At 44.5% G+C, this 15,886-nt stretch overlaps 1 protein-coding gene across 2 annotated transcripts in view; it reads left to right on the top strand.

Annotated features, from left to right (window-relative positions):
* Window positions 1-15,480, top strand: part of RIN2 (Ras and Rab interactor 2) — a 215,154-nt gene extending 199,674 nt beyond the window's left edge. For both annotated transcript variants that reach the window (XM_069768938.1, XM_069768937.1), the window contains 4 exons: window positions 5,701-6,006; window positions 10,172-10,303; window positions 12,670-12,833; window positions 13,043-15,480. In XM_069768938.1, the coding sequence (XP_069625039.1) occupies window positions 5,701-6,006; window positions 10,172-10,303; window positions 12,670-12,833; window positions 13,043-13,375 (935 nt within the window). In that variant the 3' untranslated portion in view covers window positions 13,376-15,480. The remainder of the gene's footprint in view (window positions 1-5,700; window positions 6,007-10,171; window positions 10,304-12,669; window positions 12,834-13,042) is intronic.
* Window positions 15,481-15,886: the final 406 nt, after the last annotated feature.

Genomic DNA, 15,886 nt, shown 5'->3' with positions numbered 1-15,886 from the left:
TCAGGACCTATTCATAGTTCCGTCTTTGAATGAGCCGAGCACACGATCTGGGGGTCATCTCAATGCAACTCAGTGGGGGTCAAGACTATTAACAATGTTTGTATGATACTTACTTACTTACTTACAGCCAAAGCTAACAGACAATTCTCTAAACTCCCCCTTCTAGACCTGTTCTCTGCCTTCGACAGAGTTGACCACTGCCTCCTACTACAGATCCTCTCTTCCTTTGGGGTCAAAGACCTTGTCCTATCTTGGATCTCCTCATACCTTTCCAACCGCACATTTAGCGTTTCCTACTCCTATACTACCTCTTCATCTCGCCCCCTCTCTGTTGGAGTCCCCCAAAGTTCTGTCCTAGGACCCTTACTCTTCTCAATCTATACACTCGGCCTGGGACAACTCATAAGGTCCTATGGCTTCCAGTACCATCTATATGCCGATGACACTCAGATCTACCTCTCTGGCCCAGATGGCACCTCTCTGCTCTCCAGGATCCCAGACTGTCTATCAGCCATATCCTTCTTCTTCTCCTCTCGCTTCCTGAAGCTCAATGTGGACAAATCTGAGCTCATTATCTTTCCTCCATCACGCATATCTTCCCTACCTGATCTATCTATCAAAATAAATGAAATCACACTTTCCCCTGTCCCCAAAATCCGCTGCCTCGGAGTAACCCTTGACTCTGCCCTGTCCTTCAAACCGCACATTCAAGCTCTCGCCACCTCCTGTCGCCTCCAGCTCAAAAATATTTCCAGAATCCGTCCTTTCCTCAACCCACACTCTACCAAAATGCTCATGCATGCCCTAATCATCTCCCGCCTGGACTACTGCAACATCCTCCTCTGTGGCCTACCTTCTAACACTCTCACACCCCCCCCAGGCCATCCTTAACTCTGCTGCCCGACTAATTAATCTCTCTCCTCGCTACACTCCTGCTTCACCTCTTTGCAAATCCCTTCACTGGCTCCCAATTTCCCAGCGTATCCAGTTTAAATTACTAACACTGATCTACAAAGCCATCCATAACCTTTCTCCTCCGTATATTTCCACACTAATATCTCAATATCTTCCCTCACGTAATCTCCGGTCCTCCCAAGACCCGATTCTCTCCTCCACGCTTATTCGCTCCTCACTCAATCACCTCCAAGACTTCTCCCAAATATCTCCATCATCTGGAATTCAGTGCCCCAACACATCCGGTTATCCAGTACTTTTGGATCCTTCAAAAGAAACCTGAAAACCCACCTCTTCAAGGAAGCTTACAGCCTGTAAAGACCACACGGCCCCCTCAACACCATTGGAGCTACTGCAACCCTCGACCTACTGTCTCCTTCCCCATAATCCTGTAGAACGTAAGCCCGTAAGGGCAGGGTCCTCTTCCCTCTGTACCAGTCTGTCATTGTTAGTTTTGTTTACTATAAGTGATATTTGTATTTTGATGTAACCCCTCCTCATGTACAGCACCATGGAATTAATGGTGCTATATAAATAAATAATAATGATACATGCTGAAGGGTCTGTCAAATAGAAGTCACATTATGGCTTGTTATCATGTATTTATGTAATCACTGTCTAAAGCCACAAATGAGTCAAATGTAATATAGAGACAGCTGTGGCTCAGTGGTTAAATGTTGCCAATGGTGTCTCAGTGGTTAAGTGTTGACAGTCGCGGCTCAATGGTTAAATGTTGACAGTGTCGGCTAAGTGTTTAGCAATGTTGCCTTGTAGCACACTATTTAATAACAATTAGAAAGTCCCTGTCTATAAACGGTATATTAGAGCAAGGGGTTGTCATAGAAGGCTTCCCCTCAGGACCCTATAAGCCAGAGTGGACATCCAGCTACAAGCCATGTAAGGCCATTAGTGATTAGTGAACGTGCTTGGATAAGGCGTTATCGGACCATACTCGGGTGCTCCCAGTGTCTACGGTGTGTTGGAATAATATGTTCGAGTCCCCGCGGCTGCATGTCTAATAAACAGGCAATCCCTGCATGTATGGTGGCTGTCTAACAGCCATGAGACATACAGCCGCGGGGACTCCAACATATTATTCCAACACACCGTAGACACTCTGATAGCACCCGAGCATGCTCACATAACACCTTATCCAAGCATGTACACTCATCACTAATGGCGATTCATCTATATGAGTGTTTTGGTTGCTGCAGGATAAAGGAGGAAGGAGACTTTTTTGGGGGAGTGTTGGGTTTCAAACTGTACTGCAATGGATGTTCATATGTATTTTTTTCTTCTTTGCCTGGTTCCCTTTTTCTTTTTTTTTTTTAAATTGAACATTTAAAAAAAATATGAAAACAAAACTTATTTTACAGGCCTCTGAACTGAACTCTTCAAGGTTATATTGCTTGTATATTGTGCCAGCACATAAATTGCTTCGTTCACAAATCCAAAACAAGATGATAATAGAAATATGTTTGCAGTTACTCAACTAGTTATGTGAATCCTGTGTACCAAAAAGCTGAAAATTGGGGTTCAGGGGAGGCCACACTGTTTAATCAGTGGCATCAAATGCTGGCTTATGTCCATAAATAAAAATAATCCACAAGAAGGCCGGCTAGTAGTACTCCCGATGGCCGGTAGTACTCCCAATGGCCGGTAGTACTGCTGATGGCCGGTATTACTCCCGATGGCCGGTAGTACTGCTGATGGCTGGTATTACTCCCGATGGCCGGTAGTACTCCCAATGGCCGGTAGTACTGCTGATTGCCGGTATAACTCCTGATGGCCGGTAGTACTGCTGATGGCCGGTATTACTCCCGATGGCCGGTAGTACTCCCGATGGCCGGTATTACTCCCGATGGCCGGTAGTACTCCCGATGGCCGGTAGTACTCCCGATGGCCGGTAGTACTCCCGATGGCCGGTATTACTCCCGATGGCCGGTATTACTCCCGATGGCCGGTAGTACTGCTGATGGCTGGTAGTACTCCTGATGGCCGGTATTACTCTCGATGGCCGGTAGTACTCCCGATAGCCGGTAGTACTCCCGATAGCCGGTAGTACTCCCGATGGCCGGTAGTACTGCTGATGGCCGGTAGTACTCCTGATGGCCGGTAGTACTGCTGATGGCCGGTATTACTCCTGATGGCCGGTAGTACTGCTAATGGCCGGTATTACTCCCGATGGCCGGTATTACTCCCGATGGCCGGTAGTACTGCTGATGGCCTCTCACCTTCCCCTTACTGTTGGGGTTCCTCAAGGATCAGTCCTAGGCCCCCTCCTCTTCTCGTTGTATACTGCCCCTATTGGACAAACAATCAGCAGATTTGGTTTCCAGTACCATCTCTATGCTGACGACACCCAATTATACACTTCTTCTCCTGATATCACGCCGACCTTTTTAGAAAACACCAGTGATTGTCTTACCGCTGTCTCTAACATCATGTCCTCCCTCTATCTGAAACTAAACCTGTCAAAAACTGAACTCCTCGTGTTCTCTCCCTCTACTAACCTACCTTTTCCTGACATTGCCATCTCCGTGTGCGGTTCCACCATTACTCCAAAGCAACATGCCCGCTGCCTTGGGGTCATCCTTGATTCTGACCTTTCATTCACCCCCCACATTCGATCACTGGCTCGCTCTTCTTACCTGCATCTCAAAAACATTTCTAGAATTCGCCCTTTTCTTACTTTCGACTCTGCAAAAACTCTTACTGTTTCACTTATTCATTCTCGTCTGGACTATTGTAACTCTCTACTAATCGGCCTCCCTCTTACCAAACTTTCCCCACTCCAATCTGTCCTGAATGCTGCTGCCAGGATCATATTCCTCACCAACCGTTACACCGATGCCTCTACCTTGTGCCAGTCATTACACTGGCTACCCATCCACTCCAGAATCAAGTACAAAACTACTACCCTCATCCACAAAGCACTCCATGGCTCTGCACCACCCTACATCTCCTCTCTGGTCTCAGTCTACCACCCTACCCGTGCCCTCCGCTCCGCTAATGACCTCAGGTTAGCATCCTCAATAATCAGAACCTCCCACTCCCGTCTCCAAGACTTTACACGTGCTGCACCGATTCTTTGGAATGCACTACCTAGGTTAATACGATTAATCCCCAATCCCCACAGTTTTAAGCGTACCCTAAAAACTCACTTGTTCAGACTGGCCTACCGCCTCAATGCATTAACCTAACGATCCCTGTGTGGCCTATATATATCCCTGTGTGGCATATATATATATATATATATATATATATATATATATAAAAACAGGTTCCTCGCATCATGTTCTCATTCACTTTATGCAGTTAATAGCCCTCTGTGTCTGTACTGCTACATACTTAGGCAGTTAACTGGTTCATGCAGCTTTACATGAACACCCGAGCCTTACACTATGGCCGGTCCGAATAACTAAATCAATTGTTACCATCCACCTCTCGTGTCTCCCCTTTTCCTCATAGTTTGTAAGCTTGCGAGCAGGGCCCTTATTCCTCCTGGTATCTGTTTTGAACTGTATTTCTGTTATGCTGTAATGTCTATTGTCTGTACAAGTCCCCTCTATAATTTGTAAAGCGCTGTGGAATATGTTGGCGCTATATAAATAAAAATTATTATTATTATTATTACTCCCGATGGCCGGTAGTACTGCTGATGGCCGGTATTACTCCCGATGGCTGGTAGTACTGCTGATGGCTGGTAGTACTCCCGATGGCCGGTATTACTCCTGATGGCCAGTAGTACTGCTGATGGCCGGTATTACTCCTGATGGCCGGTAGTACTGCTAATGGCCGGTATTACTCCCGATGGCCGGTATTACTCCCGATGGCCGGTAGTACTCCCGATGGCCGGTATTACTCCCGATGGCCGGTAGTACTGCTGATGGCCGGTATTACTCCCGATGGCCGGTAGTACTGCTGATGGCCGGTATTACTCCCGATGGCCGGTAGTACTGCTGATGGCCGGTATTACTCCTGATGGCTGGTAGTACTGCTGATGGCTGGTAGTACTCCCGATGGCCGGTATTACTCCCGATGGCCAGTAGTACTGCTGATGGCCGGTATTACTCCTGATGGCTGGTAGTACTGCTGATGGCCGGTAGTACTGCTGATGGCCGGTATTACTCCTGATGGCTGGTAGTACTGCTGATGGCTGGTAGTACTCCCGATGGCCGGTATTACTCCCGATGGCCGGTAGTACTCCTGATGGCCGGTATTACTCCTGATGGCTGGTAGTACTGCTGATGGCCGGTAGTACTCCCGATGGCCGGTATTACTCTCGATGGCTGGTATTACTCCCGATGGCCAGTAGTACTGCTGATGGCCGATAGTACTCCTGATGGCCGGTATTACTCCCGATGGCCGGTATGACAGCTGTACTAGCATTCCCTCTGGAGTGTTAATATTAGAAGCATGCCATGTTGTTAGATAATGTAAGGGAGGGTTGCGTTACCAGATTTAGCTATTTAGGACACTTTCTGTGGAGAGTAGAATATCGTGCTGTAACAGAGCTGCTGGACATGTACAAAGGCGGAAGAGAAATGTTTTTGACATTGTAACTTGCAAAAGTGATGATAGAGATAGATAATATATCGATAAATAGATATAGATAAATGTCATGATGTCATCAGTGTCTTGAATATTGCTAATTCCCATAGGCTCCTTTGATTCTGTATATTCAGTCTGGATTTTGCCTCTGTTTCTCTCATTATCATTGATCAGCTTCAATGACTTTTTCAGATGCCGTCCTGGAGAAAGCCATGCACAAATGTATCTTAAAGCCCCTTAAAGGCCACATAGAAAACATGCTGAAGAACTTCCGCACAGTAGATGGATCCTGGAGCCAGCTGAAGGAAAACCTTTTGCTTGTTAGGAAGAGGACTCCTCAGGAACTTGGGGTTTTGACCCCTACGCCAGAGGCGGTAGATGTGGAAAAGATCAGATTCAAGTTCTCTACCATGCAGAAAATGTATTCTCCAGAGAAGAAAGTGATGCTGTTACTGAGAGTCTGCAAGCTCATTTACACGTGTATGGAGAATAACTCAGGTACAAATCTCCCTCATTGGATCCTATTTCCCATTAGTAGGGTTGATAAGTAAAACAGGTGCAAGAAGGAAATTCCTCAGACATTAGTATTTCCTTGCTTCCCTTATGGCTGATGGCCTGATCTGGTCGTCCGCAGGCAGAGTTAATCAGCTGAGCTGCTGAGGACGGCATGTTTTATTAGAAATATTCTTCTGTGCTGGGGATGATTCACTCGGCAGAGTCTGTCGCCACACTGACTCCATGGTAAGGCTATAGAGCCTCAACCATACTATATCCAATAGGGCACACCATGCATGAAATCTGACACAGACAGGTATACAGTTCGGCCCCATCACTTCTATGGGCACTGTCATATGGCTGCCCAGAACTTGGAGGTTGTTGAGGTGCCATAATAAGAACGTGTGGGTGAGGCCCCAGGTCCAACCTAAAGTCAGAAAGGGTTAAATTAACTTTGCAGGACTGGATCACATTATTATAATAGAGGTGCTAGTAGTAACATATTTTCAGGAAGAACTAGTTAGAAGGCACTAATAAATATAAATATTGTGTGTATACTCGAGTATAAGCCGACCCAAGTATAAGCCAAGACCCCTAATTTTGCCACAAAAACTGGGAAAAATTATTGACTCGAGTATAAGCCTAGGGTGGGAAATGCAGCAGCTACTGCTAAATTTCAAAAATAAAAATAGATACCAATAAAAGTAAAATTAATTGAGACATCAGTAGGTTAAATGTTTGTGAGTATCAATTTGGAAGCAGGAGCCCCTTATAATGCTCCATGCAAAATACACCCCATATAATGTTCCATAAAGTTCATGATGGGCCCCATAAAATTCTCCATAAAGGTTAATGATGACCCCATAAGATGCTCCATACAAAAATGTGCCTCATATAATGCTCCATAAAGGTTAATGATGGCCCCATAAGATGCTCCATACAAAAATGTGCCTCATATAATGCTCCATAAAGGTTAATGATGGCACCATAAGATGCTCCATACAACAATATGCCCCATATAATGCTCCATAAAGGTTAATGATGGCCCCATAAGATGCTCCATACAAAAATGTGCCTCATATAATGCTCCATAAAGGTTAATGATGGCCCCATAAGATGCTCCATGCAACAATATGCCCCATATAATGCTGCACAAAGGTTAATAATGGCCCCACATGATGCTCTATGTTAAAATATGCCCCGTATAATGCTGCATAAAAGGTTAATTATGGCCCCATAAGATGCTCCATAGAATAATATGCCCCATTTAATGCTGCATAAAAGGTTAATTATGGCCCCATAAGATGTTCCATAAAATAATATAACCCCATATGCTGCTCTATAAAGGTTGATGGCCCCATAAGAGGCTTCATAGCATAATATGCCCCGTATACTGCTGCTGCGATTTAAAAAAAAAATGACATACTCACCTCTCGTCGCTGGGGGAGAGGCGTTGGGGTCCTGAGCAGGCGGGGACACCGGCACGCTATGGGGGGCCAGGTGCGGGAGTTGCCGCTGGCTCAGGACACCGGCACTTACGATATTCACCTGGCCCCATTCTACCGCCGCGCGCCGCTGTGTCTTCCGGGTCTCTGCAGTGACTGTTCAGGCAGAAAGCGCACATTAAACACGTCATCGTGCCCTCTGATCTGAACATCACAGCCAGAGGACGCGGAAGACGGAGCCCGACTGTTGTGAATTCTGTGGCAGAGTTCACTCCTGTGGTCACAAGTGGTACTTCGGCTGATTCTCTCTGGGAGCTTCCGTTTGTGGAGGAAAGTGGTACTGCAGCTTCTGAGTTTCCTCCCTCAGGTGATCTGGTGAGGTCGTTAGCTGCTTCTCTACTTAACTCCACCTGATGCTTTGATCCATGCTTCCTGTCAATGTTCCAGTGTTGGACTTGTGTTTCTCTGGATCATTCCTGTGGCCTGCTGCTCTGCATAGCTAAGTGCTTCTTTGCTATTTGTTGCTATTTTTTCTGTCCAGCTTGTCTATTTGTTTTGCTGGAAGCTCTGGGACGCAAAGGGTGTACCTCCGTGCCGTTAGTTCGGTACGGAGGGTCTCTTTGCCCCCTTTGCGTGGTTTTCTTTAGGGTTTTGTGTAGACCGCAAAGTTATCTTTCCTATCCTCGTTCTGTCTAGAATATCGGGCCTCACTTTGCTGAATCTATTTCATCCCTACGTTTGTCTTTTCATCTTACTCACAGTCATTATATGTGGGGGGCTGCCTTTTCCTTTGGGGTATTTCTCTGAGGCTTATTTTTCTATCTTCAGGCTAGTTAGTTTCTCAGGCTGTGCCGAGTTGCATAGGGAGCGTTAGGCGCAATCCACAGCTGCCTCTAGTTGTGTTTGGAGAGGATCAGGAATTGCGGTCTACAGAGTTTCCACGTCTCAGAGCTCGTTCTATTATTTTGGGTTATTGTCAGATCACTGTATGTGCTCTGATCGCTATGTACATTGTGTTACTGAATTGCCTATCATAACACCCGACTGTGGAACGGGGACAGGTGAATGTCGCATGGCTCACCCTCCCCCATCATACTCACCCTTGACCCATCCTCTGTATCTAGCTATCGCCCTATATCACTTCTCCCTTATGCCTCCAAACTACTGGAACAACACGTCTACCTTGAACTGTCCTCCCATCTCTCTTCTTGCTGCCTTTTTTACCGCTTACAATTACATTCCACTGAAACTGCCCTAACTAAGGTCACCAATGACCTCTTAACGTCCAAGAGCAAGCAACACTACTCTGTCCTCCTCGACCTGTCAGCTGCCTTTGACACAGTGGACCATTCCCTATTATTACAGACCCTCTCATCCCTTGGCATCACAGACTTGGCCCTATCCTGGATCTCATCATACCTAACAGACCGGACAGTCAGCGTCTCCCACTCACACACCTCCTCCTCACCTCACCCCCTATCTGTCGGAGTCCCACAAGGCTCAGTCCTTGGGCCCCTGCTCTTCTCCATTTACACCTTTGGCCTGGGACAGCTCATAGAATCTCATGGCTTTCAGTATCATCTCTATGCTGATGACACACAGATCTACATCTCTGGACCAGATATTACCTCCCCACTAACCAGAATCCCTCAATGTCTGTCCACTATTTCATCCTTCTTCTCCGATAGATTTCTCAAACTTAACATGGACAAAACAGAATTAATCATCTTTCCCCCATCTCACGCGACCAGCCGCCCCCCTCCCCCCCCCCCCAACGAACCTATCCATTACAGTAAATGGCTGCCCACTCTCCCCAGTCCCACAAGCTCACTGCCTCGGGGTAATCCTTGACACTGATTTCTCCTTCAAACCACATATCCAAGCCCTTTCCACTTCCTGCCGACTTCGACTCAAAAATATTTGACGAATCCGTTCATTCCTCAACCATGAATCTGCAAAAACCCTAGTCCATGCCCTCATCATCTGTCGCCTTGACTACTGCAACCTCCTGCTCTGTGGCCTCCCCTCTAACATTCTGGCACCCCTCCAATCTATTCTAAACTCTGCTGCCCGACTAATCCACCTGTCCCCCCGCTATTCCCCAGCTTCTCCCCTCTGTCAATCCCTTCACTAGCTCCCCATTGCCCAGAGACTCCAGTACAAAACCCTAACCATGATGTACAAAGCCATCCACAACCTGTCTCCTCCATACATCTGTAACCTCGTCTCCCGGTACTTACCTACACACAACCTCCAATCCTCACAAGATCTCCTTCTTTACTCCCCTCTTATCTCCTCTTCCCACAATCGTATACAAGATTTCTCTCGCGTATCACCCCTACTCTGGAACCCTCTACCACAACACATCAGACTCTCGCCTACCATCGAAACCTTCAAAAAGAACCTCAAGACCCACCTCTTCAGACAAGCCTACAACCTGCAGTAACCACCGATCGACCAAACCGCTGCATGACCAGCTCTACCCTCGCCTACTGTATCCTCACCCATCCCTTGTAGATTGTGAGCCTTCGCGGGCAGGGTCCTCTCTCCTCCTGTACCAGTTATGACTTGTGTTGTTTAAGATTATTGTACTTGTTTTTATTATGTATACCCCTCCTCACATGTAAAGCGCCATGGAATAAATTGCGCTATAACAATAATAAATAATAATAATAATAATAAATAATAATAATAGTAATCGTTGGTTTCTGTGTCCCTGCCAGGGAGGATGTATGGCGCAGATGACTTTTTGCCAGTACTGACTTATGTTATCGCTCAGTGCGACATGGTGGAAATTGACACTGAAATTGAATATATGATGGAGCTGCTGGACCCAACTCTGCTACATGGAGAAGGTAAAGTACGGCTGTTCTGTAAGGGTGGACAAAGAATAATCGTAACTGTAATAATAATAACAACCACATATTAAAAAAAGAATGTGTTGTCAGAAAATGACCTACTATATAAAGAGTAGCTAAACTATATATATATATATATATATATATATATATATATATATATATTATTTCCAATTCAATGCATTTGTTGATTTGGTTATTTTTCCTGGTCAAATTATTTATTTATTCCTTGTATTGCGCCATCTTATTCCACAGCACTTTACAGATATCGTCATCGCTGTCCCCATTGGGGCTCACAATTAGTGAGGCGCGAACGTGCTCGGATAAGGTGTTATCTGAGCATGCTCAGGTGTTATCCGAGTGACTCTGGCGTGCTCGAAAAATATATTCGTCTTACGGTTGTTTGACAGCCACAACACATGCAGGGATAGCCTAACAAACCTTTAAAAGGTATCCATGTATTTCCCGTGCGGTCATTTCTGCACGGGGAAATAATGGAGTCATACAGAAGTCTCTGTGTGATATCTGGCACTTTATAAAGAGTGAAGTCACTTTACATCCAAATGCCGTGTAATGTGTAAATGAAATTTAAGAATGTGGTTTAGTAATAGTCATAATAATATATCATGTTATTATTGGTCTTCACCAGTTTCCGGCAGAGGAATAATGTGCTGCACCAGTTTTTCCTCTGCCAGTGATCTTTTTTGCACAGCATGGTTTTTCCATTGCAGAATTCCGATGTGATTATGGTCAGGTCCTAGTAACTTGTTCCATGCTGCGGAGGAGTTGTATGTCTGAGATAACCCGAGGGGCTCCTCCTGCTTCCTGGATTCGTCTAATCAAAGCCATAGCAAAAATAGTCCCTGCCACGGGGAACATAGCCTGGCCCTTAGAGATAGCAAAGTGACATTAGGCACAAGTATAGATCAGGAAACCTACAGCTCGTCAGCACAAGCAAGATATGGAATAAAACAGCCACGGCTTTTCTTATGAATACGGCACGTGTTATAAAAAAACTGTCCTTTCCACCAGTGATAAACTGTTGGCAAAAAGACACTTTTTTTTATTAATGTGTCCCAATGTGACGGTGCTGTGTTGTCTTCTCCTACTAGATTTACAGACGCTTTATCAGAATTTTACCATTTATGGCCTATCCTAGTATCTGGGCTGAGATAACATGGTGATTTCCACACCTACGAGCTCGGTGACAGCAACGCAGCAGTAATGTAGAAAGCAGGCAGTGCTGCTTATTAGTAGGACCAGTTTTGCTGGCCCCACCTATGATCTCATGGAATATTAAAGGTGAATTATTTACATACATACATACATACATACATTACCTGCTTTGGCTACAACAGGACAGGATGGTTTCATCCCATACTGCTCTGCACTTCAGAAAAGAAAGGGGGTGTCCAGTTTGGGAAACCCATTTTCAGGGGCACTTGGTAGGGAGTTGAAATAGCAGGATCTGAATTTTTCTACGCTGAAGTGGAGAGTTGTGGCCAAGAATGCCTCTTAGGGCTCATTCACATATCAGTTTTTCTCATATTGGCACTATCCGTGTTTTTTCACGGACATCACTCATACTCATGATAGTCTATGGCGTAGCTCACGGGTCTGACTTTTTCATCAGTCCGAGCGGCCACACAAAATCACGGAGACTTGTCTAATATTGATCCGAGTGTTGAGTCAAACTCGCCAATGCAAGTCTATGGATCCATGAAAAAATCCAACAGCACTTGGATGCCATCCATATGATGTCTGGTTTTCATCAGCTGTCTGATATGAGAATCTTGGGAAACCTCCATCAATTTTTTTCTTTTCATCTGAGAAAAATTGATGAAATCCGACCAATCTCTGTTGGTAAAATCCGACACACTGACCAAATTCTGTTGGTAAAATCCGACACACTGATCAAACTCTGTTGGTAAAATCCGACACACTGACCAAAGCCTGATGACACTCTGATCAAAAACACTTTTGAAACTTGGATTGTTTTTTTGAAAACAAGAAAAATCACTGACATGTGAATGAGTCCTTACTCCGGAGGACCAGACTTGCCTTATATTATTCAGACAACCCCTTTATTTAATAGAAAATGTGTAATGCTTGTCCTTGTGGTGACGCTGCAGTGAAATCGAAAATTTCCCGTTTGGTTTTCCCACCGATTACAGCGTATCACTGGGGATCTCACCACATTATCTCAAAGGACTTTTATTAGAAGTTGGGAGCAGGAAACCCCTAGAAACAGGGGAGCAGAAAAAGTTGTAAAGTCTTATCTAAGAAGGCTCGTGTAAATAAGAGCTAATTATGAGTTTGTAATTTACATCTCTAACGTGACTTCTGTATCAATTCTCTTCTAGGAGGCTACTACCTGACAAGTGCGTATGGAGCTCTATCCCTGATCAAGAATTTCCAGGAGGAACAAGCAGCACGATTACTAAATTCTGAGACCAGAGATACATTAAAACAATGGCACAAGAGGAGGACTGCAAATAGGACCATTCCAACCATTGACGACTTTCAGGTATGACCCTGGCAGACCATGTCCTTTATGTATCTTAACAATAAACCAATGATAACTTTGTAGAATTTCAGAGAGGGCTAACATATCCACCACGTCATAAATGCCCATCACTCCTCATAGTAATTGTTTTTAGAAGAATGATTCCAAATTATTAAGTGATTATGAGTGTGATTTCTTGTAATTGTCATTATCCATGTGCTGTTTTACAGAACTACCTGAGGGTGGCCCTGCAGGAGGTGGACAGCGGATGTACTGGGAAGACGCTTATTGTTAAGCCCTATACCACCACCGAAGACCTGTGCCAGATGTGTGCCCTGAGGTTTAACGTAAAGGATCCAGAAAATTACGGCCTCTTCCTTTATATTGAAGACACCTGGCAGCAGCTGAGCGAGGACACCTACCCCCAGAAAATCAAAGCTGAGCTGCACAGTCGACCCAACCTCCAAGTCTTTCATTTTGTGTACAAGCGCATCAATAACGATCTCCAAGGGATCATCAGCTATGACAATGATGAAGACGATGACGATGATGCAGATTTTTAGAAGCTGTATGTCAGTTCCACGACGGTTAGATTTGCACTCGGTTGGGCCTATAGAGGTGGACTCTAGCTCTCTTGGGCGTTGTCTGCTACTGAACACTTAAGCAGTGTATACAAGCAGCCAAAATGTGGTCGCGTGAAGATCTCGATGGAAGTAGATTTTCAATATTCAAGTATCCTGGATCGAGTATGTCATTGGGCTTTGACAAAAGTTTGGAGCGTTGGACTTGTTGAGCGCCAGGCAATATTCAAGACCTTAGTGATTGGTCTCTTTGCGTCTGTGATGGTGCCGTAGTCTATGGAATGACGGAAGCATTGTGCCTGTATATATTTCCATTTTTATTAAACGGGTTTTTTTTACAGTCCTGGAGAAAAGCGAATAGAAAAAGGATGGTCTTGTTCAAAAGAATTAGTTGGCACTGAAATTTGGGTTTGTCCATTAAATACAACAACTCCTCTCATACATGTAAATGTCCCGAGGAACGAGGCCGTGTCCACAGCTGTACTGTTATTTTGTAATATACTCTCGCAGTGGAGTCTTTTGTATGATGTATATATTTTCTATGACAGTGACTCCTTGTTTTATAAGCAGCTATTATAGTGTGCGTGACTTATTTTACCTTCTATTTTCCAACGTAGACGTCAATAAGAACTAGTAAATTGGATCACGTGCATCACTGGTGATGTCACTAGGCAGTGCTCGTTATTAAGGTTTATACGGACACTTCCAATCCCATGTAAGCCTCCCTGGTTACAGCTCCGACTGGGAGACAAGATGGCGAAATGCTCATCTGCATCCACTTTAGTACCTATGGCACATCATTCAAAGCAAAGAGGGTTTCTCATACCACTATTACATGGCAGCAACCATAATGTCTGTAGACATTAATATTCTAATCTGACACATCGCACATACTTCTTAGTGTCATATTTCAATAAACGGTGAATATGATGTATATACGAAAATGGTGACCGGTAGAGGTAGGTTGGAGGTGCCCTTAAAAAACCAAAATAGTGAGCGGCATGGGGCCATCTCCATGAACTCCTTAAATGTTTCTAAAAAGAGCTTGTGCTTGGGCTGTTCTTAATATGCTAGGAAAGCTACTTGTTCATGTGTCCATTGTATCTATAGGTGTCAGTTCACCTGACTGAGGCCAAAAGTGTCCAAATGGCCTCTATTTAGTCCATATATATGGCATGTCTGTATACCTTTCTTTTACTGTACCGAACACCACAGCACACTGTGCTATTACAGAGGCGTAATGTAGATCATGCAATATAAGTTCATATATAAATATATATATATATTAGGAACCTATGGGAGACCATATTCCCCATAATGAGTTGTGCCAATATGGTTAAATGGACATCCGCTCATGGAAGGAAACTTTTTTACATTTCATGACTTTTTAAGTGCCATTGGTATTAGGGGACAGATGGCAAGTAGGTGTCACATCTACTAAAACAGATGGGCTTCTGCAATCCCTTCCCATGGTACTAGATTATATAGATATTATATTCTTAAGAACAATCAGTTGTGTTGCCATAGCTTATAATCACTGGATAAAATATGATGTCAGTATCACGTTAGGTGTAAAAGTCACTGCTACACTGTGCTATAGACAGCGCATCCCCTGACGAGGCACATACTGCCCTGCGAAACCCTCAGCCCTGCACCAGGCGTAACAGGATGTATATGTGTTTTACTTGTAGTGTTCTTTTAAGACACCGGCATAAAAACTGTATTATTGTGCAACAGCCCAACATGACTTTAATGTGGAGTAAGATGTACACAGTACTCAGTAAAATGCGTATAACATTGCTGGAAGTATCTCATTGTCACCAGCGGTGGTTTGACTACACTGTTAGATGCAGCGCATCACAGTATGATTACTACGTTAATATAAAAAAAAATCTTTAAAGGGACACTGTCACCTGAATTTGGAGGGAACAATCTTCAGCCATGGAGGCGGGGTTTTTGGGTTTTTGATTCACCCTTTCCTTACCCGCTGGCTGCATGCTGGCTGCAATATTGGATTGAAGTTCATTCTCTGTCCTCTGTAGTACATGCCTGCACAAGGCAAGATTGCAGGCATGTGCAGGCGTGTACTATGGAGGACAGAGAATGAACTTCAATCCAATATTGCAGCCAGCGGGTAAGGAAAGGGTGAATCAAAAACCCAAAAACCCCGCCTCCATGGCTGAAGATTGTTCCCTCCAAATTCAGGTGACAGTGTCCCTTTAAAAAAAGTTCTATAGTTTTTCATTTTAGATATATTTCTTAGAAATTCGTATGACAGTTTCAGGAAAACTGTGTATTTTAGGTCTAAGCGACAATGTGCATGTGTAGTTAACATTTAATATATTAGAACATGTTAGCTCTTGCTGGCTCTAGAGCATCACATCTATATGTTGTAATGGGTATATAGCACGAGCCGTCACAGGCAGCGGTCCCTTTATTAAGGTGTATGAAGGGTTTCATGTACGTGAGTTTTGCGTCTTCCTTGTATCTCGG

This window comes from Ranitomeya imitator, chromosome 5 (genome assembly GCF_032444005.1).
Source record: "Ranitomeya imitator isolate aRanImi1 chromosome 5, aRanImi1.pri, whole genome shotgun sequence".
In the NCBI taxonomy this organism is placed as follows: Eukaryota; Metazoa; Chordata; class Amphibia; order Anura; family Dendrobatidae; genus Ranitomeya; species Ranitomeya imitator.
This window is presented reverse-complemented; position numbering and strand designations above follow the sequence as displayed.